The sequence below is a fragment of the Blennius ocellaris genome, assembly GCF_963422515.1.
Source record: "Blennius ocellaris genome assembly, chromosome: 1".
Lineage (NCBI taxonomy): Eukaryota > Metazoa > Chordata > Actinopteri > Blenniiformes > Blenniidae > Blennius > Blennius ocellaris.
This window is the reverse complement of record NC_137650.1, coordinates 4595780-4610698: the sequence shown is the minus strand read 5'-3', so window position 1 is coordinate 4610698 and position 14919 is coordinate 4595780. Positions and strand designations below refer to the sequence as shown.

At 42.0% G+C, this 14919-nt stretch overlaps 1 protein-coding gene across 1 annotated transcript in view; it reads right to left on the bottom strand.

Moving 5' to 3' along the window:
- The window catches only part of slc7a10a (solute carrier family 7 member 10a), a 38061-nt gene extending 24028 nt beyond the window's left edge, over nucleotides 1-14033 (bottom strand). The window contains exons 1-3 of the mRNA XM_080494434.1: nucleotides 13892-14033; nucleotides 2938-3142; nucleotides 446-597 (exon numbers count right to left, since the gene is read on the bottom strand). Coding sequence (XP_080350560.1) covers nucleotides 446-597; nucleotides 2938-3142; nucleotides 13892-13991 — 457 coding nt within the window. The 5' untranslated portion in view covers nucleotides 13992-14033. The remainder of the gene's footprint in view (nucleotides 1-445; nucleotides 598-2937; nucleotides 3143-13891) is intronic.
- Between the last annotated feature and the right edge of the window lie 886 nt (nucleotides 14034-14919).

Genomic DNA, 14919 nt, shown 5'->3' with positions numbered 1-14919 from the left:
GCAGGAAAAATCAGGGTGGGTCCAAATAAATTAGATGAATCCTGATAAATCAGGAGGAATAAAGATAAATGAGATGAATTTTGATAAATCATGATGACTCACAATACATCAAGAGGTCCCTCTATCATTTATCTTCTGTCCGGCTTCTCCCCTTCAGGGTCATCGGTACATCAGTATGACTCTGATTTATTACGATTTATCCACATTCATCTGATTCATCATGAGTCATATATTCATCATGAGTCATTTATTACGATTTATCCACATTCATCTGATTCATCATGAGTCATCAGTATGACTCATGATGAATCAGATGAATGTGGATAAATCGTACTAAATCAGGGTAAATCTCTGCTTTCTTGAAAGTGAATGACGGCGAAATGGCTCAGAACCGGGGCCTCCTGGCTGGTGTGGGTGACTCTGTGTTGGGCTGGAGGTGACTCACAGATGCAGATGCTGGCCAGCAGCCTGGTGGCGATGTACGGAGGCAGACAGTCCTGAAAGGCCGGCTGGAGGACGTAGTTGGAGAAGGTGAGCGCGATGACAGCCAGTGTGGTGGGATACATGATGAGGACGGCGCTCCATAACAGCAGGAAGCTGCAGACAAAGGGACAACACAGAGCTCTTATCAGGACAAAACAGCCCTTTTCACTGGTGATCACAGAATCGTGTGAAGAGAGAGCAAAGGTCGGTGTCACAAGCTGTGGTGTGTTGGTTCTGCTTTAGAAAGAAAAGGAGCTTCTGTTGCTTTAAATTTGTTGCCAGCACAAACACTTTTCTGGAGCTGACAGTTGAGCTGCAGGGCCTGTGAGCCTGCTGGAGGCTTGGTGGTGGTGAGAGGCAGGCCTGTTTGTGAAGACTGCTGAAGATAAAAATGTTTCGTCAGACACGAGTGAGCAGAAAAATGTAGCTGTGTTGGACAGCTACAGGTATTTCCACCTGTAGGTGTGGACCTGCACCGACTCGCTTTACACTCTGAATTCCCCTCAACACGCCGTCAAGCAGAGCCCGTGCACGTTTCACTTCAGCCAGAAAACTGTGTTCAGTTCGTTCTGATTTCATCTGAAGCATCGTAGATATACTAAAACGGTCAAACCACAAATAATGTTATCAAAAATATATGAACACAACACATGAAATTGATATAAAACATTCATCAGCATGTTTTTGCACCTGTTTTTTCCCCCGGTGATCCTCTTATATTTGTCTCTTAAAGGTCCTGATTTATACCCTTGTTTTTTAGGTTTTTTTTAACAATTTCACCTAATGTAGGTGTTGGAGGTCCAACAACATGGTATTCAAAGTGTATTTCTCCAAATCAGCCGTGGTCCTGAATTTTAGTACCTCTGGTGAGTTATATTGAGATCAGGCTGTTTCTGTGTCTGTACCTTTGAATGCTAATAAGCTGTGGTAAAAAAATAAATAAAAAATTGCACTTGTGCCAGTGGCTATTTCCCCACATGATGTGATGAAGGGAAAATCTCTGACACCTGTACGAGCACACGTTGGCTAAAGCAAGTGAGGGAGAAGACATCAAGGCTGTGGGGACACAGTAGTCTGCAACAGTTTGATGTTCAGTCTATGCAACATGAATTTAGGCTTCATACAAGGTGGCAGACACACAAACTGGCTGATGTAAGGCTGTGACACACTGCGAGTCGTAGTGATATCTTGGCTATAAGACAGTGGACCTACTCTTTTCATGGTTTTTGATCAAAGACAACCTGCAATAGAATCATGACAGTGTCAGATGTTTGGGTGACGGTGACTGCTGCTGTGACCGACATCAAATAACTAGCCAATAGAAATGCGGTATGGAAATACGTACTGATCAGCGCCACACTGGATTGTTCAAATCAAAGTGTGTAGCTTCCTTTACACAAGTATTTTATTTACACACATTGTGTGAATCTTCAACGAGCAGATCAAATCCTTTATACTGAGCAGTGTTGATGCCAGGGGAATTAATACAAAGCAAGATTATTCAATAAATAAATAAATAATGGCCCGCACGTTGTAGCAGTGGTTAGCAACCTCGCGTCACACCGAGAATGTCATGGGTTCAAAACCAGTCCACACTTTCTGTGTGGAGTTTGCATGTTCTCCCCAGGTCCACCAGTTCCCCCACAGTCCTGAAAACAAGCACCAGGAGTCCCTGAGCATGACCCTTGGCCCCCACCTGCTCCCCCTGAGCGCTATGCTATGTGGCTACTGACCAATGAGTCAATTTGGTAAAAAGACATTTCCCCAAGGGTATTAATAAAAAGTACAATTCTTCTTTCACAGTGGATTCTATATACTCCAGAGAAGAAAAGGAAACATGACAAGACTTCAGAACCTATTTCTTCATTGACCTTTCATTATGGTCAATATCTGGCTAATATGCTTGTGTTGTGGTAAGATGTAACACTTTTTTTTCCAATTTATAAAATCCATTGATTTGGTTGTGAGCATCATTATTTATGCATATCTTTAGAATTTCATGAGCAATAAGCATGTTTATTACAAACATGGACGTCAGTTCTGGAGGGTTTTATCACTTATTTCCATCACCAAGATTTAAAAGCCACCACACTTGGACAGACTAGGACAGTGACAGTGTATTACATATTGAACATTTCAGATATATTTTGTCTTTAGTCTCTACTTTTATTTTTGGTTGATATATTTTTACGTCGTCGGAGGGTAAGCCAAATTAAATTTGGAAAATTAAGTTTGTCTTGTACAGCACAAGTGACAATAAAGCTCATTTTGACTTTGATGCTGTTGTTGACTGGAGTGTGTGAATCCTCATAACTAATCAGAGGTTATCGTGGTTCTTAACACGCGAACAGCTTTAACAGCTGCCACACCATGAACAGATCAGCCGCCATGTCACATGACCACATGAAAGTCACAAGACTGTCGCACACACACACACACACACACAGGACTCACCCCACCAGGCCTCCGAAGATCTCCGTCACATAGGAGTAGTCTCCTCCGGACTTGGGGATGGTCACACCCAGCTCAGCATAGCACATGGAGCCCAGGGTGCAGATGCCCCCCCCACACACCCAGACGATGAGCGACAGGCCCACCGAGCCGGCATGCTCCAGCACACCTTTGGGGGAGATGAAGATTCCCGAGCCAATGATGTTCCCTGAGCAAGATGAGACGACAACAGTCAGATAATTGATTCTGTTCGGTCCAGGTTTGACCTACAGATTAGAAGACGGAAGAGCGTCAGACAGAGACGTCACAACAATAGATAAACAAAGAATAAAGGCTCAATTAAAAAGCGGTTGTAAGTTCAGTAAAATCTTCTCAGCTCAGAGTCAACATAATGAAAATATAGATGAGAGGTGTCAGTTGTATAATGCAACAATCATGTAGCTCCAGAGCACTGAGTACTGGACCTATGATTACATTTAGATTGAATACAGAAGTGGAGCGAACAAAAGACTGACACATGAATCCTGAACACTGGTGTGCATTTCTACAATGCACCAACAAATCAAAAAGAAATGAGAAGGCTGAAAAGAGACTAAAAACACATTTAGTCACTTTGTTGGAGAAAGAACTGAGTCCCTTTGTGAAGTGCCTTTACTCAGAGGACTGCACAAACACAACTTTTGAAAACGCTGCTACTGGTCATGTGCTCCACGACCGAGTCGTCTCAGTCCATATTCTCCCGGGCACTTTTATTTTGACAGTCACCATAATAACAATCAAACTTGGTTGTCTGTCCACAAGAATGTTCATGTTGTCCTGCTGTTAATGTTTAGAATGGATTGTTTTCTGCTGGACGTGTGTGTGATTTCATTATAAAAACAATCAACAGCACCAACTAGTGGGCTCACATGAAAACTGCATCATTTTCAGTGTTTGTGCCATTGAGCCAGTGGTCACCAACCCTTTTCAAGCCAAGATCACTTTTCATGTCAAACAAAAAGCAAAGATCTGCCATCAATTTTACCTATACTTTACAACTTCTATATTTTAAAATGTAGCATCTTAAATGTAGTTTCCTTGACCCAAAAACATTGAGCAGACATTTGACATCTGGCATGTGAATTCATAGCAGAGTAGAGAAATGTATTTACAAATATGAGCCATTGTTGTTTATGTTGCAACATTCAAAGCTGAAGAATCAAATCGTAGCAAGAATGATCCACCACAGCACACTCACTTTATGCATTTCTTGAAAACGCTTGTAAAATTCAGCCCTCACTTTATCTTGGGCGACACAGAATTGTTCATGGTGGGCTTCTCTCACATGATCTGAAAGCTTTGCCATGTTTGAGGTCATGGTCTCCGGAATATTGATGTTGCTTGAAAGCGTCTGTGGTGCAGAAAAGGTTGGGGAGCTGCTCTATGACACCTCCAGGATCAAACCTGGGTCAGGATCAAACCTGGGTAAAGATCAAACCTGGGTCAGGATCAAACCTGGGTAAAGATCAAACCTGGGTCAGGATCAAACCTGGGTAAAGATCAAACCTGGGTCAGGATCAAACCTGGGTAAAGATCAAACCTGGGTAAAGATCAAACCTGGGGTCAGGATCAAACCTGGGTAAAGATCAAACCTGGGTCAGGATCAAACCTGGGTAAAGATCAAACCTGGGTAAGGATCAAACCTGGGTAAAGATCAAACCTGGGTAAGGATCAAACCTGGGTAAAGATCAAACCTGGGTAAGGATCAAACCTGGGTAAAGATCAAACCTGGGTAAGGATCAAACCTGGGTAAAGATCAAACCTGGGTAAAGATCAAACCTGGGTAAGGATCAAACCTGGGTAAGGATCAAACCTGGGTCAGGATCAAACCTGGGTAAAGATCAAACCTGGGTAAAGATCAAACCTGGGCTAGGATCAAACCTGGGTAAAGATCAAACCTGGGCTAGGATCAAACCTGGGTAAGGATCAAACCTGGGTAAGGATCAAACCTGGGTCAGGATCAAACCTGGGTCAGGATCAAACCTGGGTCAGGATCAAACCTGGGTAAAGATCAAACCTGGGTCAGGATCAAACCTGGGTAAAGATCAAACCTGGGTAAAGATCAAACCTGGGTAAAGATCAAACCTGGGTCAGGATCAAACCTGGGTAAAGATCAAACCTGGGTTAAGATCAAACCTGGGCTAGGATCAAACCTGGGTTAAGATCAAACCTGGGCTAGGATCAAACCTGGGTAAGGATCAAACCTGGGTAAGGATCAAACCTGGGTAAGGATCAAACCTGGGGTCAAGTCAGGGTGCACCTGAACACTGGTGGTCATCACGTCATGCACAGCACAGATCAGGTTAATCAAAGTCGGACTTAAGAAACGTGCTGCTGTCCAAACATATCCTCCCATGGCTTGACCGACCACTGGTGTAAACGGACATCGTGATCAAAGCGTTGCCGTGCAAACATGAAAGTTTTCAAAGTGATGGGATTTCATGTTGACAGGTCGTGTAAACGGGTTCTGAAAGAATGAGGAATAAATACCGCTGACATTTCACTATGACGCAACATTTCCCATCATGATGCAGAAAATCAGCCTGTGCATATTAAATAAACTTTATTTTAAAAGGAGTCTCTGTTTTAGTTGCTATATATTTATGGTTAAGCGAAGGCTGATGTGGGACACAAACGTTTTTTTCACCTGCAGAGTTCAGCTGAAGAAATATCAAAATGTTTCAAGGATAAAATGTTATTTTTCCACATCAAACTGCCTTTGAAAGTATGATGCACAAGAAGTTATTAAACAAATGGGAACAAAAACAGTTTTTTTTCAATGAAAGCTGCAGGAAGGGTTTATTCAGAGGACGAAGAGCTGCAGGACTCAAAAGTCATTATTACCAAAGAGAGCTCTCTTTGTTTCGATTATCACATCATGGTCATGAAGGAACAAAGTTAATGATGAGACCCATCACATTCTGACTTATTGCTACTGCATGTTCTTTATCTCAAAACTGCTTTCACACATGAACACTTCAACACGTCTGTGTGGAATTTACAACCCAACAGAGAGTCTGTTCTTCTGCGTGAGCTCGCCCACTTTGTTTCTCTTCACAGCACTAAAGCAGTGTCTCAAAAGCTCCTCTTCTCCATGTTTGCATGTTTAGTCAGGTGTGTGTTGTACAGGTAAGCTGCTCTCTCACCGACTCCTTGTGTGGAAGGCTGGGCTGAGGACAGAAACACTGCCACCTGGCAGGCGGAGGTGGAACAGCAGGTTCTGTCAGAAGTGTTGGATGTGGATGAAAAGCACATATTTAGTCTGGATCAGGTTTTCAGATATGAACTCTTGTTTGTGGCTTTCTGTCTGATTATCTTCTCTCGGACTGTGTAAAACCCGGGAGTCTGTAGCTTTGATCAACAAAAGAGTTGTTTTTATCCACCGTATCCATCCAAATACAAATTAATTAAAATAACAATTCCAACAGTTTGGAGGGAAAAAAATTAATAGTTTGAACACAATTTCAACTCTTTAAGAGGTTTTTTTTTTTTAATCCATTTTTAGCTGTTTTCAATCATTAAGTACTTTTATATTTGACGGGGTAGTATCAACTATTTATTAATAGCAGTGTAATTTACACATTTCTGTCTAAATATCAAACAGACAGGTAAATGTCATTTCTTAGCTTTCCAAGATTGGAAATTCAGACTTGTAGCCCTGTTTAAACTGCATTTCAAGTGAAAATGCATCATTTTCACATTGTCACTTCAGAAAAGTTTCCTATTTACACTGCAACATGAAAACATTGTCCATTCACATGGAAATGGCAGAAACAATGAAAACAATGCAGTCTTCATGTTGGTGCTGTTGTTTGTTTTTGTAATGAAACCACACACACATGCAGCCGAGAACAATGTGCTTTTAAACATCAACAACAGGAGAACACGGGCATTATAGGAGACAGACGACCAAGTTGGATTGTTATTATGGTGACTGTCAAAATAAAAGTACCAAGTCCAGGAGCATCTGGACCGGGAGTCATGACACTCGAGAGGAAACATTGTTCTGACTGTCTCGACTGAGCATGTGCAGAAGACCAAGTGAACACAGTCGTGTTTATGGCCAGCAGCAGCATTTCTACACTGAGCCGCAGCTTTTTCAGAAAGTTGTATTTTCACACAGACAAAGTTTGAGTATTTTCCCAAAGCTCTTTTCGTTTTGTTGTAAATGACTCTGAGCACCATTGTCAGGGAAAAGGACACAAAAAATCTCAAAGAAAGTTTGCTATTTTCACTTGAACACATGAAGTTGACAAGCTGTTGAACTTTCTGATTGAAGAGTCTCATTTATCAAATCAAGCTGTGAGCCAAGAGGACCTTTGATTGTTTGTTAAGATAAAAATGTTGAATTTATCTGCATGCAGCCTGAAGAGGACATGATTACAGATCTATACTTAACTCCGAGAGCACAACCCTGCTGTCTCTTGTTATTCTTTATGACAAAGCTATGCTGAAATTCACCAGACTTGAAACTATTGAAGTGAAATCAAATCCCTCTAATCTGATTTTATAAACATGTCTGTTTGGGATTTGTATGGATTTCTATTGTGATTAGGAGAATGGTGCCTGGAGTGCTTTCACCTGTAATGAGAGCCAGTTTGATGCAGATCCACAGACCTCAGAGAAGATAATGGTGATGATGACATGTACTGAGTCTGTAGTTTGCAGGAGTTAATCCTCCTAATAACTGGAAAATGCCTTATTGACACTTGTTTGTTAAGCACCGCAAATATGTGGTTGTATTCATGATTGCCACTGAATAAACACACCGAGCACGCTGCGTGGATTATAGCTTAATAACTTATAAATTCAACAAAGACCACACTTACAATCAATGTAAAAACACCACAGGGAAATCTTGCATCCACAAAGCAGTGAAACCTCAGTGACAAAAATATGCTCAGCACCATTTTATGGTATGTTCATGGCTCAAGCTTCAGTGTCACATGGTAGAATCAGTGCACACACATTGATTACACCTTAAATCTATCAGATTGGACTCGGAGGCAGCAGATTCACTGTAAACTTGATAATAATCTGGTTAGAGGAACATCCTGTCTTCATTAATAAACTCTGGTGAGCTTCTACTGACCTGTTGGACCTGGTGGGGTCAATTCAAGTCTTTTAATGTCTGACTGGTGCATCAAACCAAACTAAACACAAGTTTGCCCATGAGAGTCTAATCTCAGAGAAGTTCAATATTTTAGGACAGAATGAGGAGAATAGAAGGAAACAGACAGAATTGCCTAGTAGATAAACTGCATGTGATGACTGCACCTGCATTGAAAATATGACTACTGAAGTCCTTATGGTTTTGATTTTTTAATAGAAATGCCATGTTTTTGTTTTCTCTGTCGTGTGTCTGTCGTTTCCATCAACAGTTTGTTGATTTTGCATTGTTTGCTTCTGTTGTGAAATAATGTGACAGTAATGAAGTCGATGATATTATAAGTGTACAACTACCAGGTGCACAATGCATTTTATTCAGAACATTCCAGCCTGGCTGAATCTTTAGGGAACTACACTCGTGATTCATCACATATCCATATTCTAATATTGTGATAATAATACATTTGTGAGTAACTGTGCAGCCCGGGTCAAAGCTACAGCTTCTAACTTGGTTCCTACAATATTGGGATGTTTAATGTAGGACAGATTCTAAATATCAAACAAATATCAAGTTTCCGTCAAAAGACCAAACAGCAAAAACTGCTCTGCACGTTCTTTCCTTGTGTTCTGCTCTCCAGGAAAGTTCAGGGAGAAATGGTGTGCACAGAGAAGTTGACTCGGCCAAGTGTGAAGATCTTCCTGTGAAAGCCCGGCCGGGCGCGCCATGGCTCTGAACGATGGCGCTCCGAGGAGGCAGCTCAGAACTGTCTGATGTGATGGCGGAGGCCATGGAGAGATGTTACATAACGCCTGAGCTGTGTTTATTATGTCATAGAGCTTGGCATCTCCCTCGAAAGTGTGAATCAGAGTCCTACTGACCCGCTCAGCCTCCGGCTCCATCACAACATTTCAATCTGAGAACTTCTCAGATTAACCCTTTCTGCTGCAGAGCTGCTCCTCATTGCTTCCGAAACTGATAACGGCCATGGCACCATGTCCCGAACACGCGTAGCCTTGTTTTCCCCGTCCTGCAGCCGGCGGCAGCACTGACCCTGAAGGCAAAACGGAGCAGGTGGCTCCTTCTATCAGTCACATGATTGGAAGTCCACCTGTTGTTATTTGGGGTGTTTGGGTTCCTGTGCAGGCAGAAGCAATGAGCAGGAGTTCTGAACACTGCAGACACACACTGGATATGTGAGTAGGCTGAATGTGGTGGGAAGCAGCGTGACTCAGGCTGAAGCGAGTGAGAGAGAGGCTCAGCCACCATCCTCCAATAAACAGCCTTATGGACCTAGAGCTGAGCTTTCTTATCTCTCATACATCAATCTGTTGCTCATTTCTACAAATGTAAAGTGTCACAAAAAAAATTGAGAACAAACATTTTTGTTAAGATTGAGAAGTAGACTGATTTCTTTCTCCAACAAACAGTCCACATGATCATGTGACTTAAAAAAGCTCAAATAAATATAATAAATTAGTCTTTTTGACATAAACTCAAACAAATGACTATAAATAGTGACTATCTCAGTGTCCATTCTTTCATAAGCATAGTAAATTAGACCAAATGTGTGAGCAATACAGCTTTGGAAGAAAATATGAGGCTTAGTCCAAAGTGCTGGGCGCTTTGAGAGTCTGGATTTGTAAACTGGGAAACGTTAATGAGGTTAAATAGTTTTAAGCAGGAAAACACTGAAAGTGTGATTGTTCCCTACATAGCATATCTTAGTGAGATGTAACTCTGTTGGTCGTGAATTATTCATGAAGGTTGGTGTGCGTGTGTGTGTGTGTGTGTGTGTGTGTGTGTGTGTGTAAATGAAGATGAGCAGAGATGGAGCAGAGCTGCCAAACAGACTTACACACCTCTAACCTGTAGATCTGTACAGAACTGGCTCAGTCACATGACCTCCTGCAATCCCATGTCTGCTCGTTTTAGATTATTTCAAATGTGTTTTTCAAACAGATTTCACTGTTTTCTGAAGCCAATTTGAAATTAACTTTTAAAAGTTCCCCTCTGAAGTCCTCAATGTTTCTCAACAGACTTTAACACTCAGTAAACATCTGATGTAACTGGTTTCCACAGCAGCATCTCGCTGCGATCAGTCATTTAGTTCTCAGTGGTCAAAAGCTCAAATCCCAGTAAGCAGGAATTTGCTCAAGATAATATATATTGCAAAACAGTGCGTTGACTTTGGTTTCAGTGCAGTTGCCGCCAGGTGTGAAACATTTATGACCATCAATCAGTTAAGATTTTCTAATTATGTCATCGCAGAAGGATAAAGTCACAATGCAATGTGCAGCACCAGTTAAAACTTGTAGAATGCAGTTAGCGTGTCTCTGTGATATTGAGGTCGTCAGATGCGCCCTGCAGGCCGGGGAGGAGCCTCTCCTGGGCTGCTATTTGGTCGCAGGCCATATGTATGACAGCAGCAGGTTAACGCGAGTGTCACACATCACATGAAAAAAGATCCCAGTAAATGGTGTTTTGAGTCCATTACATTTGCGGGAAAACACATTGTGTTTGGTGGCGTGTGGCTGCATTGAAGGGTTCTCTATTACTGCATTGGAACTCCACAGGTTCCAGGCCGCAGGAGCTGTCAGCAGAGAGGTATTCATGCTCTCACTCACCGGCTGCAATTCACCCCCCAGGCACAAGGGTCAACCTCCTCTAAGGTGAGGCGTGACATGCAGCCCCAGTTCATCTCCAGGAAGCATAAATAACTTCTGAATAGAAATGTTCAGCACTGCTTTACTGTAGAAAAGTAGAAACGCATTCTGAAAAACGACATTTACTTTAACATCTGTTCACAGAACATGAACAAACTCAGAGTGGCTCTAACACATCTACATCAATCATTTGCCTCTGCTGCTTTAACCTGAATGTGAAAATATTGGAAACAGCTTCTTTTTTTTTTTTTTTTCTTGTAATGAAAACATTCCACAAAACAGTTTCACTCAATTGCGATAATTGTAACTGTGTGTTTGACTGCCGGACGCTGAGTAAATATGTGGACAACGCTGTTTGAACACGGGTGGATAATCTCTGTCTCTGCCAGAGAAAATTAGAGACAGAACGTCTTCCAAAGAGCCACGTGGTGATGGCAGGACGCTGTGAGCAGATCACATTTTTAACAACAGATATCAGTACAAACAGGGTTCAGACATGGAACACTACTGACGTTACTACTTCATTTCTACATGGATCAGGTTTCCTCTCACCTATCAGAAACGATCAACGATGTGTTCACTGAATTTCAAATGTTATCTGTTTCCTCCCATTGAAAATCACTGTTCACATCTGAGACCCCTCACTAAATGACAATCAATCAATCATTTTATTGTCATAAATACAAGTACATTATGTTGAGCCCAATACACACCGTCTGCTGTTGTCAGAGAAAGACGTGTTTGTGACGTGTAGTGCTTCATAAGCCTCAAAAGGTTCTGCTCTGTTCTTGCCCTCAAGGAAAAGCACAACATCTCCACACCACTTTTAGTTTTCTTCATTGCAACACATTTCTTTACTGAATGAATGAATACTGTTGTTACTGATAAATGCAGAGCTGTGGAGAGACATTAATGCTTGGAGGGATACAAACTGCTCTAAAATGAACTATTACTAGTGCACAATGTGGAGTTCCGTGATCTCTGTGGAGGGTCGTGCTTAGTCTTTCATTTTTGTGCTTTTGTCACCAAGGTTTGTTTTAATGTTGAAACTCAGTTGAGGGACAGATTGTACAAACACCCATATGCAACAGCTATAGAAGTTTTCTGGGCCTCCTACTGGCCTGGCCGACTCCAGATTAAATGGTGCTGCATGTGGCTCCTAAACTGAAATGTGTTTGACTGCCCTGGATTGGATCCGGCTCAATCGCAAAATTTCAAGTTTAATGGACCATTTATAAAAGTTATGATAAAGCCGCTAAAATTGAATTTTAGAAAATGTGACCTGGAACACAGGGATTCTCTTCAGACTCATGTTATTAGAAGGCTGTTGCTTCTCTGTACCCGCCCTGAAGGGCTGGATTTCTGACAATGTTTCAGAAATGAAGCTTTCCCCACAGCAGCAGGTTGAAACCCACTGGACTCGTGCTACACTTGGTGCTACACTTGGTGCTACACTTGGTGCTACACTTGGTGCTACACTTGGTGCTACACTTGGTCCACTCTGCAGGCTGGAGTTGGAGCCTCTGGTCAGTCAGTGGATTCCAGAACACAGTCTGTATGTTTGACACCTCAGTCACAGTTAAACAGGAGAGCAGAGCAGGACAGTGACAGCAGGCCTTTCATACATACTGGGGTCAGACATACTCCTTTAAAAAGTAACTTAGTTACTTCACAGATTACCTTTTTTAAAGTAACTATTGTAGATTATAAGTTACTTTTTTAATTACTTTCAGCAGCTGCTGACACCACACCCCATCATCTGAAGGTAAACATGACAACCGGTTTTGCCAAAAACTCTGCTGATCTCTGCCTCCTGCAGCTGCTGATACACTACTTGTAATCTGTTGTGGCACTATGCATTTATTTATTTGCACTGCCTGCTCAAAGCAGCTTTATTTGGACAAATAAAGTCATTGATTGATTGATTGATTGATTTAAAATGCCATCTTTTTAAATTGCAACATTAAGGGTTAATAACGTCAATGGTCGGTTCCAATTATTTTGCGTTACCTGAACACACAGTTAGAGGGAGTTGGCCTGTGATTGGCTGAGTGGAGAAGGGGCCGGGCCAGGTGACTGCATACGCTGTGTGTGTGTGTGTGTGTGTGTGTGTGTGTGTGTGTGTGTGTGTGTGTGTGTGTGTGTGTGTGTGTGTGTGCGTGTGTGTGTGTGTGTGTGTGTGTGTGTGTGTGTGCGTGTGTGTGTGTGTGTGTGTGTGTGTGTGTGTGTGTGTGTGTGTGTGTGCGTGCGTGCGTGTGTGTGTGTCTGCGGAGAACGAAGGAGCTGCTGGTCCTGTTTAATAAATAAAGCGGCTTTGCAAACAAGAAACCTGTCTTATTGGACGCTAGAATAGTAACGCACAGTCACTTAGACCAGCAACTTTAATCTGATTACTGGTTTTGCGTTAGAGTACTTGTTACAGAAAAAAAAGTGGTCATATGAGAGTAACACGTTAGTAGTTAACGCGTTACCGGCATCACTGGTCCTCACGAGGAGCCCACTGCACAGCACACTGTTCTTCTGCTTACTGTTCCACTGCAGATTGTTCCAGTGCAGATTGTTCCAGTGCACACTGTTCCACTGCACACTGTTCCACTGCACACTGTTTCTCAGCATGTGGCTGTGTACTGTAACTACACACTCCACTGGAAAAGACAGGAAACTGTTAGCAGCAACGCAACTTCCTCCATTAAATCGGTCGTGTTCCTTCACAAGCTGCAGATCAAATAGATGTTTTTGTTTTCCGCAGGACGCTGACCGGAGCAATATTGAATACTTGAATCTCGCGGTAACGCGGCGCTCACAGACCCCCACGCCTTTCTCTGTGTGTATTTCAAGTTGAACATGAGAAGATGCAGCCACGTCGGCATGTCCATATTCAGATGATCCAGAGTGCTGCAACAGTTTCCACGCACAAAACCACAAAACCCCGCACTTCTGTGCGTAAAAGTCACCCTTCAGTTCCCGGCATTGTCAGGCGGCTTGGTGTCAAATTGCAAGAGTTACATCATCCAGCATAAACCCTGCACAGACATGTACCCAGAGTACAGTAAAAGCCCCGTGTGAAGCGGGGAGCAGCCGCTCAGCAGCCACGTTCTTCACCATCGAGCTCCAACTTTCATTAAACCTTCACACACACACTTACCGATGATGATGGCGCACGCGCTGAGGAGTCCGATCTCTTTCTTGAGAGTGACCCTGTCGTTGGACTTCTCATCCTTCTTCTTTTTCGCTTTGTCCCCCATCTCCTCCGCCGTGCTGAGTGTCCGCTTCGGTCCGGTCCAGATCCTGTACTCTGAACCAGGCTGCGCTCCAGGGCTGCGCTTATTATATTCCGCTGATGCGCGGCGCATGCGCGCTGCGGCCGGCACGCAAATCTCCACCTTGACTCAGGTGGGCCTCAGAGGGGTGTCATAACACCTGAAGATACACTGCAAAGACCTGGTTGAACGTTCTAACAAATTTGATGAACTGTAAAACTTGGAGCAAAATCAAGACTCTGGCATTACAAATATATTTCAGGAATATCATAATTGTGTGAAAACGTCCAAAGCACTGGACAGAACCTTTTCTTGAGGGTTTATTCTTACATTACAAAGTGCACAAATCACAGACATTAACTGACACTTTTCAAAGAAAGAAGCCGTCATTCATAACTTGTTTACCACAAAGTGATAAAGTAACCTGAACACACTGAAAAAAACACACTTGTAAGATTTACTTGATTAAATCCTCGTAACAATTTGCACTAAGATTTTTTACATTTTACTTCTGTAATATCAAGTAGAATTACTCACCACTATCAATTAAAATGTACTTACTACAGAACTTAAAGTTAATGATTATATTAAGTACATTTTATTATGTTATGTATAATTTAGATATATTTACTCAAACAAATTAAGTAAAAATTAATTAATTTTTTCCATAGGCAGGAAAATCACAAACATGAAAATATTAAGTAAATCTAATGTTTTTGACACTTAAATTGAAATACATTTTATTAAGTTTTGTTACTCAAAATGATGTAAATTATTTTTATTTTGATAAATAGGACCAGATAATATGCTTTTTTCACAAATCATACAACTAGAATACAGAAAAATAAACATTTATTTACAAAAATGTACATCTGACCAGCTCCTGTTTTGAACAAACTGCGTGACCTACAGT